Source organism: Arachis hypogaea, chromosome 19, assembly GCF_003086295.3.
Source record: "Arachis hypogaea cultivar Tifrunner chromosome 19, arahy.Tifrunner.gnm2.J5K5, whole genome shotgun sequence".
NCBI classification, from domain to species: Eukaryota; Viridiplantae; Streptophyta; class Magnoliopsida; order Fabales; family Fabaceae; genus Arachis; species Arachis hypogaea.
Genome location: NC_092054.1, coordinates 146,165,093 through 146,182,846, shown reverse-complemented (window position 1 = coordinate 146,182,846; position 17,754 = coordinate 146,165,093). Strand labels below are relative to the sequence as shown.

Here is a 17,754-nt window from a genome sequence, read left to right as displayed (position 1 = left end):
AAACCATAAAACTCGAAATCATCACTCTCTATGCCTCGCCACTCTTCCTCACACAAACAACTCTCTCAGTGCCTTATTCTCTATGAGAAGTGATAACCACGCCATCTTAATCGCGTTTTGAATCCTTTTCTTGGACAAACTTGTGTTGATTTCGATTAAAATCTCAATTGCGCTCTAGTAATCAGGTATATAAATTCCTTAATTCTCTCTCAATTCTGATTCTTGTGCTCCCAATTTGTATTCTATTACATCCTTTTTCCATATCTCTTATCAATTTTTAGTTTTATCTAAGTTAACTTTTCTCCCACATTGGATTCTACTATTCTTAGTTTTGATCCAAATCGCATGCACTTATTGCAGGTTGAACTCGTCATTCAGTGATTTAGAATCAAAATTTTGAGGGTTTTCTTTGCTCAATAATTCAGCAATGCGTTATCGGTTTTAAATTCTGGTAATTTGATTTATTTTTTTGACTTTATCATTTTTTCCTACTATTTTCTAAACTTCTTTAGAATTCATCGCAGTCGTGGAATCCGCCATCAGTGTTGAACACATCGAGCTTATAAAGGCCTGGCACATCTTGTAATGTACATCACTGTAATAGTTTATTTTCTCATGGCAAGAACATAAGATAATTGATATTTTATTTGTGATTGTTAATAGTTTGGACTACCATATGCTTGGAAAACATATAAGGAAGTGTATAATGAAGTTCTGCATATTGGTTCTGCTTTAAAAAAGGCCTCTTATATGAAACCTGTAAGTGAATGCTTTTAAAAGATTTTCATTGTTAATTAGAAAATTATTTTATAGGTAATTATAAAAATGTTCATATCAATAACCATGGAGATAGAAACAGAAGGAAGTGGTGATGAAATGAAGAATTCATCATGTTCCGCACTTGATTTATATAGGTTATTGAAGAGATTCATCTAAGAGGTATGAATATGGTAGCTTATAGATTGGAGTCTTGGCTACCATACCGTCATCCTATAAAATTTTTATTACAATAGGTATGTGTGTGCTTTTTATTTGGTTTTATATGAGCTTAGTTATAGATAAAGCAAGTGTTTTATGTGACTGTGACAAATTTTGGTAACTCACATAATTTGAAATGGGATATCTTGCATGGTATGAGGTGCTGGTTTGTAAACACTAAAAATCTTGCAAGTGTGCTGGCTTTTGCCTAACTCTAGTTGATCTTCTCAGGCATGTGTTAAATGTATGGTGAGATGTTGATTTTCTAATGATGCATGTGGGTATGCAATAATTCATAAAGTGATTCTTGGACCAACTGTCAGTGTGGAATTATGATTCTGATGAGAATGTTGAGAGTGGTAGTAAGGCTGTGGTGGTGGAGGAGAATGGGAATCATAGTGGCGGAGGGAATGGGAATTTGAGCTTGAGTGGCGGTGTCAATGGTGGAGATCAGAAAGGGAAGAAGAAAGGAATGCCGGCAAAGAATCTCATGGCCGAGAGGCAGCGCAAGAAGAAGCTTAATGATAGGTTGTACATGCTTAGGTCTGTTGTGCCAAAGATTAGCAAGGTTTGTGATTTGTGAAGCCTTTTGATATTTGGACTATTGAGTGAGAATAGTAGTTATAATTGTTGATTTGTTTAAGTGTTATATCAATTGGCTGATGTTGATGCCTTGATGTCTTGTTGAATTACTGGTCACATAGATGTTCATGACAAGTTCTAGCTTAGATTATGCTGTTAATTAGTTAATGCATTCTTTTGATGTGTTAAGAATTTAGGGATTATTATACATTCTAATGTATTTCATTGTTCATAGATGGATAGGGCTTCGATACTTGGGGATGCAATCGACTACTTGAGGGAGTTACTACAGTGGATTAATGATCTTTACAATGAACTGGAGTCAACTCCACCTGGCCCTTCGCTGCAATCTTCCACCACCAGCCTTCAACCTTTGACACCCACGCCGCAAACCCTTCCATGCCGGGTGAAGGAAGAACTGTATCCTGGTGTCTTGCCAAGCCCCAAAAATCAACTTGCAAAGGTAAATCTTTTATCACCTCGTTGCAAGATACTTGGTTGACAGTATAGCTTGTTGCTTGCAAAATTGTTACAATTGGAACCACGTTTATCTGGAGCTCACAGGGACAAAAAGTTGCACATGGATGTAAATTTTGTGATGATTTAGAGCATGGAACTTGAATGAATATTTTTTTTTGCATGAATTACAACCAACCTGCCAAAAATATTGAATTGATAAATTTGCATAAACATGTCATTTCAAATTTCTGCTAATGTGTGATACATATGGATTATAATATAAAATTTCACATGCCTAGCTGCAATAAGGGTTTCTAAATGTTGTGATGCATTTCCTAAAAGTGCTGGTATACTATCTATGAATGCATGATTTAAAGAGCTAGTGAAATTTGATGATGCATGAAATAAATCATTATCACTCTCTAAACTACATGCGGGAGTACTAGTTGGGCTAATTTTTTTTTATATTGGTTAAATATATGTGTAATACATTGTTATTGGAAAATTATGTGTTTTTTTTTCATATGGTGTTTTATTCAAATCGTACGGTCCGATTTGTTTGATGAAAAAAATAAATTACAACTCGGAGGGTCCGATTTGCTTAAAGAAAAAATTAAACTCCAAATCGGATGGTACGATTTGTATTTTTTATTTGTTAAAATAAAATTCGAACAGTCCAATTTTAACATTAAAATTTTTTTATTTTCGAAATCACAAATCGGTGCCTCCGATTTGTGTCATCCCATAGCCAAATAAAACACTCCTCTGCTCACACCATATTGATATACACCATTCTCTCTCCCACACCAAAAATCAAAAGCGTACTAGTTGCAATATGAGAATTGTAATTAGGTCACAATGATTGCGTATGGACAGTGGCTTGATCAAAGAGCCTGAATTATTCGAACTAATAGCATGATCATTTTAGATAGTATCATGAATGCACTTCTGTAAGTTAGATTGAGCAGGCTTTGATGTTACCTCCATTGAGATTCAATTATGTTTGTATGGAAAATAATATTCATAAAAAAACACATTTCAAGATAGAAAAACTTCTTTGTTTCTTAAGTCCAACCATAAGTATCCTTTGGCTCCAGATTTAAATCCTAATAAGATGCATTTTCTAGCCCTTTGGTCAAATTTGTGCTTTCTTTGTTGTTGTTGCGTGCCTTTTGATTTATAAGTGAGTGAACCTTTTCTTCCTTTATGTGCATGTATGCAATCCCCTCTTCAATTTGTTTTCTTTTCAATATGTACAACCCATCCTCAACATCATTAGTGCCAGTCATCTCCAAACTCTTCTGATCTTGAATCTTACAAATTATGTGAGTGAACAAAAATTGACAACATAGTGCTTCAGTGGCTTTTGATACTGAGATCAGGTTAAAAGAAAAGAAGGAACATAAAGAACATTGTTTAGATAGAAGTTGTCTGTGAAAAACAAAGTTTCACATATAGTGGTGACTATTTGTGAACCGATTGGCATCTTTACTAAAATTGGTTTTATTTTTTGAAAAGATGTAAAGTATTTTAAAGAAAATGATACATGGCAGTGGCCCCTGTATCTGTGACCCAATCATGTGGTCCTAATGCATGATTTGACACTGATAAAGCATGGTAGATACCTGGTGATGGTGCACAGACTATAGATGCCAGTATTTCATTATGAGCAACATTTTCATGTTGTTGAAACAAGGTCATTAAGACCTCTTTTTTTTTCGCAAAGAAGAGATTGTCTAATCTCTTACCATTTGCCGTAGGAGTTAAGGTTGTGACATCCTTTTCTTCAAATTCGAGCTTGCTCACAAGCTGATATCGTCCCTCAAGCTTCACTTGGTTCAATAATAATGGTAATGAAGGCATATATTATTAGTTGTATGCTTTATATATTTTCTAGGATTCTTTAAATTTTTTATATGTATAAATTAAAGTTTCCAAACGCTAAGTAGTTTTTTATTTACACATATAATCTGCATAGTTTTCTATAATAATATACGCTCATTTTTCAACTATTTTAGGTTGTAAAAAGCAAGTTCTTATAGCTAGCTTGTATAGGTTTATTTGGCTGCAGGGAGTGCAATGAATAAGGGTCAGGCAGAGAGAAGAGATTGCTAAAGTTTTCCTGAGCATTAAAGAATTGTACTGACAAAAATATTTAAAAGAGGTAGAGACTATTATTCAAAAAACAACTGTTATGATGTACACTTATCTCTACATTTTTAGCAAGAAAATACCTAGCTTAGTGTTGATTCTCTATGATGCTGGGGTAACTTTTTTTGTAAGTGGATATGAAAATTTTTGTTTCAATGTATTACTTAGGATTATGGGTAGCTGTTGGCCTACTGTGTCTCCCTGCAATTTAAAACTGCCTCTTTTATATCTGTATTTATTGATTTTTATTCAGTTTAGAGACTCTTTGCCATCATATATCATGCTGAGATAGTGTTTGATTTATTTAGTGTGCCTTAATTTTTGGTTTATTGTGTGTTAGCTCATATTTGAGTTTATTGCTAACAAAAAGGTACTTTTCAAGTTGCTAGCAATTTTAGTTGCCTTAGGAGAACTGTCCTAGATGAGAAGCTTAAATGCAAGGAATACTCTACTGCAGCATTGATTGGGACCTTGCTTTACCAAAATTTTCAGGTATCTAAAATTTATATTGTATCCTATTTATCTATATGTTCTCATCCTAATATTAAGTTATAAAGATTCTTGTATATTTTTTCTTCACATTTATATCTCTTTCTTTGGGTGATGTTGTTTGGTTTATTGGTGTAGGATGGGCTTATTGACTTCCTGAAGACGATCCATCTATTGATTTCTTTGAAGGTTACACAGAAGTGGCAACTTCTTAGGAACATTGAGAGTTTGTATGCTTGTGGAGGTGTGAATTTGTAGTATTATATCTATATATATAATTATGTTATGCATCTCATTTTAAGTGTGAAATTTATCAGGAAAAAATTTTCTTTAATGTAATTATTGAGATTTGTCATTGGAATACTTTGTGGCTAGTTTGTTCGAGCAAAATTGTATTTTAAGAGTTGATATTGAACAAAATTTATAATAAAATTTGTTATTATGAATGTAATAGAATGTTTCATTTTGTTGGAATTATGTATTATTTTTAATAATAAGTGTTGAAAAAATAATTTTGAAATTAAAAAAATAGGAGGTTAGTGTGTAACAACAATAATTATAATTAAAAAAAGACTTAAATTTTTAGCGGTAATAACAATAACAACTAAAAATAAATAGCATGAAAATTTTAGAATTGGTTTTAGCGGCCATATAAATTGCCATTAAAAGTTGTAGCTAGGATTTTTGCGGTCATTAAAAGGGTCTTTATCGGCAATTGTTATAATTGTCACTAAACCTTTTAGCAATAAAGTATAAGACGGCTAATGTCTAATTGCCGGTAAAAGTATTAGCGGCTAATTTTATTACCGCTAAATACAAAATAAAGGGCCACTAAAAGTGATATTTCTAATAGTGAAGGGCCATTTTATTTCACTCCAACATTCCAAAATGCTTTTGGAATTTTGCTATATATCTCTCATGCTGTTCACATTATTAATCGAATTTCTTCAACTCTCTTATAAAATTAATCACCATATCAAGTTTTTTATTCATCACTTCCTAACTTATCGGACTTAAAGGTTTTCGGGTGCTTAGCCACAACTAGAAAATGGATTAATACAGACAGATTTACAGACGAATTTAGTCTTTATTACAGACGGATTTTTGGTTACCGACGAAATTACCGACGGATTTTGTCCCTCTGTAAAAGCCCCGTCGGAAATTATTTACCGACGGATATTTTTTCCGTCGAAAAATTACAGACGGATTTTTACAAGTTACCGACGGATTTTCCCTCTGTAAATTTTCTATCCATTTCCCAAAGGCGACGAACTTTCCGACGGATTTTCCGTCTATAATTACAGACGGATTTTCCGACGAATTTTCCGTCTGTAATTACAGACAGATTTTTCGACGGATTTTCTGTCTGTAATTACAGACGAATTTTCCGACGGATTTTCCGTCTGTAATTACAAACGGATTTTCCGACGAATTTTCTGTCTGTAATTACAGACGGATTTTCCGACAGATTTTCCATTTGAAAACCATCTTACACTCTGATTACAGACAGAAAATCCGTCTGTAAATACATCGGTAAGGTAAAATATTTTTTTTTAAAATTTTTCTATTACAAAAATAAACCTGTTTCATACAAAATAAATATAAATTTAATAAATACAAATTTTTATTGATGGTATAAATAGAAAAACACACCAGTGAGTACAAAACGCTTTCTTTATAATAAGAAGCAATTATTTCCATACAATAATACAATCTAAATACATTAGATGACAAATAACTACTAGTGGACTCATCAAGATTCAATATCCTAATTTATGGATAGCTTCATTCTTTCTTGAACTTCTTAGTGATGATGGCAATATACTTGCTTCTTGAGATTCTTGGTCCATCAAAATTATTCGCTGCTTCCCACTTTCTGAGCAGAGGATGTCTACCTTACTATATCCGATCTACACTGCAGTTATTAGAAAAAAGAACCAAAAAGGAATTGTTACCACTGCAGTTACTTTTGATTAAATTTCAAGTATCTGCCTGCAACAATTTGGAACTCTTCCATAGATTTCTCAAGGTTAGTTCTTTTTAAAGATCATGGACGCTGCCAAATAGCAATAGCAGATTTGGAACATGTAATGCACACAATGCAATAAACCAGAACAAGTCTAAAAGCAAGTGATTCATATTCAATTCAGTGACTGGATACTTTATACAAGTCTTTGATCAATTAAGCAATCAAGAACTGTCATTGAGTTGAGGAAGAGAAGAGGCCTCAATTCACAACAATTATATGAACATGAAAATGCAATGTCTGAAGAGAAAACAACATAAATGAATCAATTAAATAAAAAAAAGAAAACAGTAAGAATTGAAGTAGAAGATGATGATGGAGAAAGAAGAATACCTCTTCCCTATGTGTTGCTCTCTCAACAGCATCAAGGTTCCTTCTTGAAGAAGCATTCTTCCTTGCCACCACACAATCCACAGAAGCAGAAGCATGATCTGATGCGAATCCAATTCCAGGGCCACACCATATATCCTGAAGTGATTCAATTCAATGCTCAACAAATTCAATGCCCAATCTGATTCGTTCTTCCTCTTGACTTGGTGCCATATTCAACAAAGTGTTTAGGAATTCTGGGGGTATTTCATTTTCTATCACCATACAACTCAGTGATAGAACCTGTTTCAATTCCTCCTAGTAGAAGAAACCATATTGAATTATGACACTTCATCAATGAAAAACACAATCCATAAAATCCACTTGTAAGCAATGTCTTTATTAGAGATGTCTCACCTTCCAATATCTTGTCAAGCTCTCTTGATCCAGTTGTTATCTGGATGATCTCCATCCGCTGAGCATGGAGCTGGCTCGCACTAGTAAAACCCATAGGCACCAACTTAGTAGCTGTCAATAAACAAGCATCAGAAGATCAGTAAGGTTTCACAATTAATGTGCTTATAGCTGATGCTCTTGAGTGTTGAAATTGAAGAAAATACCGTATTAGCAAAGTAAAATATATCAGGAGGTGCATACCTGCTTCAATAATCTTGTCAACTTTAGCCTCACTGATACCTTTAATTTGCAACAGATCCTTCCTAGGAGTGTAAGCAACAGATTCAACAGTGCAAATACCTGCATCTTTAAGCTTCTTAATGTCTAAGGCAGCTATGCCTGATGCCTGTGTAAATAGTAAATACCCGCATTAGGGACTTAAACAGTCAAATCATCACCTACTGTAATCACTAAGCTGTAAATTGAAGCACCAACAATATAATATCCTAGGGAAATTCCAAAATAGAAAAAAGGTGATTAGTGACCTGAAGCTGTTCAATAGGGAAAGTGGGGATTACAAATATAGTCTTTTTGAAGCGTGGGGAGAAGAGAGAGAAGTGGGGGATGAAAGTAAGAAGTTGAATTCTACACAGTACACAGGCAAAAAATCAGACAAAGCTTTGAAGAGAGGAGAAGGAAGAAGAGGTATGGAAATGACGAAAGAGGTTGTTGCAATTTTTGAAGAGTGAAGACAGAGTTTTATGATGATTGATTTCAAACAAAATAAACATTAGTTTGCAGATTTTGCTTCCTTTCCATATAGAAAATGAGCATAAAAACATTAGTATTCTGTTTTCTACATTTCAAATTTTCTATTACTGATTATGATACAACTTAATTGGCATCTATCAGATCCTTTTAGTTTATGACTTTATACAACATAAATTATATTCATCTACATTCTTATAGACCAGAATCCCAAAATTTCAAAATATTAAAAATGATTAAGTATTCATTACCCGGCCCCCTCCATCTCAAACCATAGATAAGCACAAATATCCCAGTCAACCATTGAAGAATAAGCTGCAATCTCAAGCCCAAAGATTTATATATCTCAATCCATAAAGCATGTAGATTCAAACAGCGAAAAATGAAAAGCTGAATAAACAGAGTTAAATAAGAAAAAGAAATTATCTGAATAATGAATGAAGTAGCAAATAGAATACCGAGCTATATGGTGAAAGAGTGAGATAGCAAAGGAGTTGGAAGAGCAAATAGAATACCGAGCTATATGCTAAATAATCAGAATTTAGCACTCTTAGTACCTTGTCTGGATGAGGAAGGAGGCAAGACCCAACAGAAAATGAAACCTCTGACCTATCAACATAAGCAAACATGAAACAACAAAGAAACATATGTTTAAGAAAGGCCCAACAAGTCTAAAACCATGAAAGAGAATCAGATAAGATATAGTTTGGTCAGTAGCTGACCGAATTGCAGGGTTGAGCTCAGAAGAAGAAAAAGAAGAACAAGGAAGCACGGCTCTCACACCCAACATCTAAAACAACACGTGAGAGGTGAAATCTTAAAGCAAATATTACACAATGTATATTACCAAAGAAGAATTTGATCTTTGAGTCTTTGAAGCTTTAGCAAGTTGCGATCTTGCTTGTGCAGTTGCTGCATGAGACTGCTCAATGTTGGACCCAATATCATCTAAAAAAATATAAACTCTCGGCATCAGATCAGATGAGAAGTTCTGGACAAATAAAAAACTTGGGATTAAGACGGAGATGTACTCAATTAGAATAGAGGTGAAAGTTACCAATCATAGCTCCCTATTCATGCACAAGCACAGCAAGATCTTTAAAAATTTCATTTACTTCACCAATTTGCTGCTGAATTTCTTGAATGCCTTGCTCTCTTTCTTCAATGATAGCCTCATTGAAGGCAATCTCATTATCTAAAAACAAGACCTCCTGCCTGCAGCAAGATAATGCAATATCTCAATTCAGTTCTCTTAGAAGGAATAGAAGAATTGATAGTGAATTAAGCAAAAGTAATCATGCTCACAAAATCTAATATTTTAAGATGTAAACAGATAAGACACAATAATTATGCAAAGCAGTAAGTCAGAATAATTACAAGGCCTTGTCCAATTCATGAAACAACAATTTTCTAAATAGCAAGGTATCCAATAAAAGCTATGATTAACATAAAAAAATTTCTAAATAAATAAGAGGAAAATATTACTACACTTGAAGCATTACACAAACATAAAATAAGGCAAATGAAACAAAATGGAGATAATGAAGCTGCAGGATACTTGTTTCTGCTATAAAGGAACATTATAACTCTGCCATGTTTTCTCACCTCAGATTTTATCCCCAGTACTAATGAAGCTGCAGCAGCTACCATTAAAATAATCAAGGTCAGATCCCCACTGTCGATATCTTCGAATCTGTACATTCACTAGATCCCCATCAGCAATTGACTCAGCAGCACGAGCAATCAGGTTCATGCGTTTTACCCCCTGGTCATCCTTACCAGCTAAGCTTGGTCTATAATTAATATAATTAAAAAGAATAAAAATAAAGTAAAAGAAAATGGATTAAAGAACCTGGATAAGAAGTGGAACAAGATTTGGATCACTCATGCTAAGACTAATCCTCCAATTGAGTCCTATACACTTTATTTCTTTGCAAGGTAAGCACAAAATATGATACAAATTGAAAATGAAAAAAGAAATCAAAAGAAAATGAAAAAAGAAATCAAAATAGATACAAATTGCAAAGTGTTATATATCATAATACCTTTATGATATCAGCTTTGTCCCATACACTCATTATACCTTTCTGAGCAGCCTAGATTGAAGCTGCAAATATCAACACAAACTAGATTGAAGCCATTATATACATGTGCCTCTTCAACAATTTGCTCTGCAAACTCCTGAGGACTCTTCTTACTCTGTCATGTTGCAGTATTTTCATTTGTTATAAATAAATATGTTAAGATTACGCGATGCAAATATGTAATGGATGATATAAATAACTGTTTAACTGTTATGATAGTATAAATAGTTAGTTCCCTTGTACATTTCAGTTTTCTAGTTCATTACTCTATGAATCTAAGAGAATTATCTCTCACAAGCTCTATTTTTCTCGGCTTCTTCTTGCACTCATGAACTAAATCACCAACATTTCCTCAGTTTACGTAAGATATATAAATGAAGTTATTAGATTATATTTGAAATTGGTACCATATGAAAATAGTCACATGAATTTTCAAAGCAACAAGATCTTAAGAAACAAAGTAACAAATTATATCAGAACAAAAACCAGCATTTAAAAGAGAAATTATATCATTTTTTCAATTGAAGGGCGCAATATAGATTTACCTCAACAAGGACCTTTGCCTTCTTTGATTTAAGATCAACAGAATCCTTCTCAGATTTTATTGAAGCTAACTTATTCTTCTGTTTCACCCTTCTCTGAGCAGCTGCTTCTGCCTCTTCATCTTCAGAGATTCCAGCTGCATTAGAAAATTCTGTTATGCTTTTGATTTTCAAATGCGTTCATTTCCTAGTTTATTTCATTTTTCTAAACTCAACCACAGAGCTCCAACTCCACATGCACAACTTTTCACCTCCAACATATAAGAAAAATAATAGACTAATACATAAAAATAGAATTGAAATGTATCTAAAATTAACAAAATCCTCCATGTCATCTTCCTCTTTAAGTTCATCATAACCTTCTACATACTCTATCTCTACTTCCTGTTTAATAACCAAAAACGAAAAAAGAAATTAAATACAAGGCAACATATTGTTCAAGTAAAATTTCAAACAGTTTTGCATGAAACATATATGACAACAGAAAATGCAGATGCATACCTCCTCCTCTTCCTCAGCAATAAAAATGAAACTAGTCAATGCATTCAGGAACCTTGATTTCACGAACAAGTTTATAAGAACACAAAATAAAAAACTATAACCGTTACAAGTTCTTATCATAGAATAGGAAATAGAATCATAGTTAGCGATGGAAAATAGGATAATATAGTTAGAGTTAGCGATGGTATTGAAAGAAAGAAAACAGCGATGAAAGAGAAAGGAGATTAGGGTTAACTGCATAGCTGAGGCAAGATCGAAGAGAGAAACACAGTGGAAAAGAGCAAACATGGCGAGATCGAAGAGAGAAACGCACATTAGGGTTCGAAAGGGAGCGATGCGAGCAAGGCCGACGGAAGGGGTGCGACGAAGAAGAACCGGGAAGGGGTGCGACAGAAGGGAGTGATGCGAGCAAGGCCGATGGAAGTAGAGTGCAATGGAGGTTCCGTGAGACGGCGGTGCACGGCTGATAGCGCCGCCGATGAAGCATTCAGAGGGATGAGTGAGGAATCGCGAGAGTGTAGTGTGAAATGAAGAGATAACCGTGATCTTCAAATCTTTATTCTAATATTTCCGACGGAAATTTTAAATTACAGACGGATTTTCCGTCTGTAATAATTTAATAAAATGCGTATTTTGTCTGCTTAATTACAGATGGAAAATCCGTCTGTAATTATTTCGCGAAAAAAAATTAATTTTTCCGACAGAATTATAGACGGATTCTCTTTTCCGTCTGTAATTTATGCTAATCTATTTTTTTTGTTTTTCGACAAAAAAATTCCTCTGAAATTTCGTCTGTATTTCAGTGGGATAAAATCCGTCGGAAATATCCGTCTGTAATAACTAGTTTTATAGTAGTGAGCATTGTAGATTGAAACTTGATCCAAGAGCACGAAAGTGCACCTTCTTAGGATTTAGGGAGGGACCGAAAGATTTGTTTTACTAGATATGCATTCAAGAGAAATATTTATGTCTCAAAACATTCATTTTTATGAAACTCACTTCCCTTTTAATTTATCAATAAGACCGAGGTTCCCTTTGCATCACAAAAGAGTAACATTCATGCATCTAATTCATTCATTTACGATGAAGCAATCACTAGTCCACGCACTACACATATTTTGCATAAAACACACATTGAAGTCCCTAATGCACATATCCCCGAATCTTTAGTTGATCCATTTGTTGAGTCATTAGCCACTGTACTAATTCACACCCATATGCCGCCTCATGCATTACTTCCCGATTCTCAATTACCACCATGACGGTCCACTAGAGAAAAGAAAAGACCAGCTCACTTAAGAGGATTTCCAGTGCATGAACACTACAACGGAAACAATCTCACGTTATCCCATCTCACAGTTTGTAGCTTATAATGTACTTTCTAATTTTCGTAAGTCCTTCTCCTTGGCCATCCACTGATAATGAACCAAAGTGTTATGAAGAGACAACAGATCATGTTCATTGGGAAAGTGCTATTAAGGACAAATTCAATGTTCTTCATCATCTTTAAACTTGGCAGCTCACTCCCTTACCAATTAAAAAAAAAATAATTGGGTCCAAGTGGGTGTTTAAACTTAAACATAATCTCCACGGGACCATTAAACAGTACAAGGCATGTCTAATGGCTAAAGGCTTTACACAAGTTTCAGGCATTGATTGATGATAATCATGATATTATTTATAAAATTTAACTACAAATATAAATTAAATTATATTATTTATGAAATTTAATTATAACTATATATAAAAATATAACGAACTCGTTCTTTTTTCCAGCATGTTGTATTCCTTTATAGTTGGTCGATTGTTGAATTTCTTTTTCATGTATATACCTGATTGATAAAAGAAATTATTTAGATAATACAATTACACACACGTCACATATATCACACATATCATCACATATGTAGGATAAGATTTTTTTCCCCTCTTCACGATTGATTGAGACAATTGAAATGAGCTGTCTTAATAAAATGTATGTCAGATACAAAATATGGGTATCTATTATGTATGGAGACTAATATAAATATACATGAATAGATAAATTTAAAATTTTTATAAAATATAAGAACATGATTTATATATAAAATATAAAATATTTTTTAGATAAATTATAATGATATTTTAGTATTTTATTAATATTAAAATATAAATTAATTTTTTAATTATATTTAAATTTTTTATTATATAAAATATTTAAAATATTTTTTATTTTAATTATTAATAATATATACTATTTTTAAATTTATTTTAAAAATACATATTAAGAATAAAATTAGACATATTGACACGTAATAGTATTTAAATATATCTAAATGTATCTAAACAAAAATTTTATTTTTTATTAAGATATGATTAAACATAAAAATAAATATGTCAAATAAATATTAATTAGTGTCATATCTAAAATGTATTTGACATGCGGATACGACAAATTAAGAAAGCTTCCGAACTTTCTAGTTAGGCACACTATCATCAACTTATTTTGTTAGCAAAATATATCGAATATTAACTTTAGTTAAAAACTCTTTCTAGATGTTATTTTTTAATTAATGTTAATAAAAGAAAAAAATTGAGTAAAAGTTAAAATTTATTTATTTATTTAGTTTTTCTCAAATCAACTACTTTTATTTTTGGAATTCATTAAAAAATTGATAATTTATTTATAAAGAGAATTTTTTTATAATAAATAAAAAAGTTAGTATTCTCAAAAATAAATTTATTGATAATGTATTTGGAATAAAGTTATTTTTCTTTTATTATTTATTTATATTTATAATATATTTATATTAATCTTAATGATAAAATTATTGTCACATCACTGGCGATGATTAATAGACGCGACTCGAAGAATGTGTGTATTCCTTAGCTTTATATGTGATCAATGGTCTCTGGTTGTCGTATCTCTTTTTAAAATTCATTTCTTTTAGAAATTATATATAATGTGAGATTTTATTATTTTCTAAATATATGTTATTTAAAATTAATTAAATCGTAATAAAAGTTAAACTTTATTATATGTTTTTTACGTGTATATTACTTCTATGCAGATAACTCAAATAATATTAGAATTATCTAAATATCAAAATTTTAAATTATTAATAGTAAAATAATGAAAATAATTATAATAAAAAATTTTAAATTATCTAATATGTAAAATGCCTTATTTTTATTTCAAATATTTTATTTTATTTTAATATTTTGATTGAAGTTAAATTTTTTCTACAAAAAGAATATATCTTTTCCCTTCTATATCATGTTTTATGTTGTATCGGTAGCAATCACAATTATGGGATTTGCAGCAGTGGTTGTATAGTGATTTGACAATTAAAGTAATAGAAGAATAAAAAAGACAAATAATACAAAAAATATATAGTACTTTTGAAAAAATATGTTTTAATTTTAATCTAATAACGAAAATAACATGAAATAAAATATTTGAAATAAAAATAAAAAATTTCACATGTTAAAAAAATAATTATGATTTAGTCCAAATATTAATGGTTAAAAATTATGTACTTTATCCATAATTAAAGTAACTTATATTTATATGAACTACGAACATATTTAAAATTAATCTATTTTTATTAGAAGGGTGAAGTACTTTTAAATAGATTGCGTATTGATATCTCAATAAGCACGAGGACAAATTAGGATATATATATATACATATATAAATATAAAAGTACCGTAAATGACCAAAACACATGAGATCATACAGGTCAAAATAATATTTTGACATAGTCACTTATAAAATTGAAAGGAAAGAGACAAAAAAGTTCTACTTCCACTACAATAAATATAGACTTTAATAACGGCTTTTTTATTGAAATAAGTAAACAAAATTTATTATTTCTCTAAATACGCATCGATGAAAAATGTTATCGAAATGTACAGTACTATCTCTCGGCCACCACCCACGAAATGAGTTTAGGCTCCAACTCAAGCCAGGCGCCAACGAATTGGGCCAGGTTGCCATTATATGACAGGTGCACAAAAAATGGGCATTTAAGGTAGGGCACCCACGAATTGGGCCATTTCCTAAGAGATACAAACGAAATGGCACCTGAGACATATAACCGGGATGCCAGACGCGAGGTGGCCCAAATTCAGTTGCACCCCACACGAATTGGAGCAACTCAGGTGCACCTCCCGTGAAATAGAGCATGGATTTCGCTATATAAAGGGCTGTGGCAACCAGTTTAAAACCACATTTGGAAATCATTGTTGTGTCTCCGAGTAATCCATCTCCAACCACTCTCTTCCATCTCCAACAACTCTCTCCCATCTCCATCTCTTCACCTTCTTTATAAAATACTCAAGTTGGTACGTTGTTATGCATATGACTTCTGAAAATGTCTACGTTATCCTATATCCTAATGGAGAAATTTTTCATACATCTGAAGGTATTACATTTGTTTGTGATGATCCATTGTGGATAGTGACCCCGCCCCAAACATCATTGCAAGAGCTAAAAGATGTGATCCTCATGAATACCGGTATGGTCGGAAAGAAGGAAATCACGAAGTTGACTTACAGAATGCCAGTTGCAGTCGCCAACTCGTTTGCGTATCAAAAAATGCAGATTAAATCTGAGCAACAAGATTCGATGATGTTTTCTTACCATTGGAGCATTGGAAGTATCTACTCGTTGGAACTATGTGTAAATCTCCAAGATATTGGAGGAAGCTCCTCTAGTTCCAATAATGTATGTGGAGCAAGCTGGAAATTTCGGTGTGGCAGATTTGATGCCAGGTCAGGAGATTTTAAGAGCTCGTAGTCCAACCTTCAATGCCTTTGTGACGCCTGGTCAGACTGTAACAAATTGTCGTTCATGTCCCTCCCCTTCTAACTGTGTTCCATCCCCAGAAGGTATTGTTGACGGGTTGGCAGAAACTTCTGATGAAGATGATAGTGGTGAAGAAGCAGAAGTGGTTCCCAAAACCCAACCTGTTTACCACGAAAGGGATGTTCCAAATCGTGTCGAATCAGTTGCTGTGGGCGGGGGTGGTGGTGGATCTAGCAGTACCCCAGGCTACTACCTGTCTTTAAATCTTGGTGCCATGATGCCGACCACCGCCGAAGACACACCGAGCAAATATGCTTTGTCCGGTGAGATGGAGTTGGAGGTTGGTTTGAAATTTCTGAATAGAGAAACTGCGATGCTTGCTGTAAAGAACTACAACATTCGAAGAAGTGCGAAATACAAGGTGGTAGAGTAAGATCAAGCTAGGTATGTCTGTCGATGCAAGCAGTTTGGGGACCAATGTCGTTGGATGGTATGGGTTACAAAGACAAGGGCCTCCAAATTTTGGGTAATTCGAAAATACAAAGGGCCCCACACTTGTTTGGCAGCTCCATGTCTCAAGATCATGCTCAGCTTGATAGCAACGTCATCTGCCAGCATATATTTCCCATGGTTCATGCAGATGCTACTATTTGCATTAAGGTGTTGCAAGGATCATTCGAGGCAGCCTACGGGTACAAGGTTTCTTACAAGAAGGTTTGGCACGCAAAGCAGAAGGCAATTGCCAAAATATATGGTGATTGGGAGGAGTCATATGACCAGCTTCAGAGATATTTCAATGCACTGCAAGCTTTTGTTCCAGGTATTTTTGTCATTTTAAAGTTACGGTAATTTATAAGTTGGAGTCCTTACGGTGTGGTTCTAATTAAGTGTAGTCATGTCAGGCACAGTTGTTAATATCCAAACCCGACCGAACTATGTCGGCAACACGTTGGACTGTCACAGTGTCATGTTTCATCAGTTTTTTGGTCGTTTCCGTCCCGTGTTGAAGCCTTCAAGCACTGTAAGCCACTGATCTCCGTAGACGGAACACACTTGTATGGTAAGTACACAGGGACCCTGTTGATGGGCATAGCGCAGAATGGGAATAACAACATCCTGCCCGTTGCTTTTGCGATTGTCGAAAGGGAGAACAAAGAATCCTGGTTCTTTTTCCTTTCGAACCTCAGGAGATATGTAGCGACTCAACCAGGGATATTTCTTATCTCTGATCGGCATGCAGCAATAAAGGATGATTTAGAGCGGGCTGGGTGTGGATGGGAACACAATGTGTACTGTGTGAGACATATTGCCTCTAACTTTGCAACCAGTTTCAAGAGCAAGGAAGCGAAAAGGCACCTAGTCAACGCGGCGTATTCCAAGACACAAGACCAGGCACAATACTACCTTGAGTTAATTAGCAACGAGGATCCAGTCTCTTCTCTGTAAATGATGGCCTGGATCCGAGGGTTGGAGCCTCCGAAGTGGCTGCAGCATCGTGACGAGGGCCGACGATACGGTCACATGACAACCAACCTATCGGAGTGTATCAATTCTATTCTCAAGGGTACCAGTAACCTTCCAGTTTGTGCTATTGTGAAGTCTACTTACCATCGTCTTAATGCATTATTCGTCAAGAAGGGTTGCAAGGCACAGGCATAGATCGCATGCGGTCAAGTTTTT

The 17,754-nt window shown here is 33.7% G+C and overlaps 3 protein-coding genes across 69 annotated transcripts; 2 read left to right on the top strand and 1 right to left on the bottom strand.

Moving 5' to 3' along the window:
- LOC112779231 (transcription factor ICE1) lies at nt 1-5,110 on the top strand. 18 transcript variants are annotated; one of them, XM_072227703.1, is made up of 9 exons: nt 29-185; nt 361-451; nt 525-582; nt 664-759; nt 1,210-1,546; nt 1,796-2,023; nt 4,075-4,183; nt 4,553-4,662; nt 4,798-5,110. In XM_072227703.1, the coding sequence occupies exons 5-7, from the start codon at nt 1,451-1,453 to the stop codon at nt 4,132-4,134; spliced, it is 384 nt and encodes a 127-aa protein (XP_072083804.1). In that variant the 5' UTR covers nt 29-185; nt 361-451; nt 525-582; nt 664-759; nt 1,210-1,450; the 3' UTR covers nt 4,135-4,183; nt 4,553-4,662; nt 4,798-5,110. The 18 variants fall into 18 exon arrangements, with proteins under 18 accessions (XP_072083817.1, XP_072083818.1, XP_072083804.1 ...); XM_072227704.1 differs by lacking the exon at nt 664-759 and adding an exon at nt 814-939 and having other exon boundaries at nt 525-587; XM_072227702.1 differs by lacking the exon at nt 664-759 and adding an exon at nt 814-1,013 and having other exon boundaries at nt 525-587.
- Nucleotides 5,111-6,261: 1,151 nt separating this feature from the next.
- On the bottom strand, nt 6,262-12,319 carry LOC112775533 (DNA repair protein RAD51 homolog B). 50 transcript variants are annotated; one of them, XM_072228993.1, is made up of 13 exons: nt 11,521-11,804; nt 11,286-11,337; nt 10,788-10,921; nt 10,204-10,357; nt 10,011-10,079; nt 9,764-9,923; nt 9,216-9,373; nt 8,881-9,106; nt 8,716-8,767; nt 7,652-7,796; nt 7,412-7,522; nt 7,019-7,312; nt 6,262-6,574 (listed from the first exon to the last, which is right to left on the bottom strand). In XM_072228993.1, the coding sequence occupies exons 8-12, from the start codon at nt 8,946-8,948 to the stop codon at nt 7,263-7,265; spliced, it is 426 nt and encodes a 141-aa protein (XP_072085094.1). In that variant the 5' UTR covers nt 8,949-9,106; nt 9,216-9,373; nt 9,764-9,923; nt 10,011-10,079; nt 10,204-10,357; nt 10,788-10,921; nt 11,286-11,337; nt 11,521-11,804; the 3' UTR covers nt 6,262-6,574; nt 7,019-7,262. The 50 variants fall into 50 exon arrangements, 48 of the variants coding, with proteins under 48 accessions (XP_072085094.1, XP_025675011.1, XP_025675008.1 ...); XM_025819226.3 differs by having other exon boundaries at nt 10,788-11,168; nt 11,286-12,319; XM_025819223.3 differs by having other exon boundaries at nt 7,019-7,153; nt 10,788-11,168; nt 11,286-12,319.
- A 4,232-nt stretch (nt 12,320-16,551) lies between these two features.
- LOC112778980 (uncharacterized) lies at nt 16,552-17,520 on the top strand. Its single transcript, XM_025823240.1, has 2 exons — nt 16,552-16,894; nt 17,084-17,520. The coding sequence occupies exons 1-2, from the start codon at nt 16,552-16,554 to the stop codon at nt 17,518-17,520; spliced, it is 780 nt and encodes a 259-aa protein (XP_025679025.1).
- The last annotated feature ends 234 nt before the right edge of the window (nt 17,521-17,754 follow it).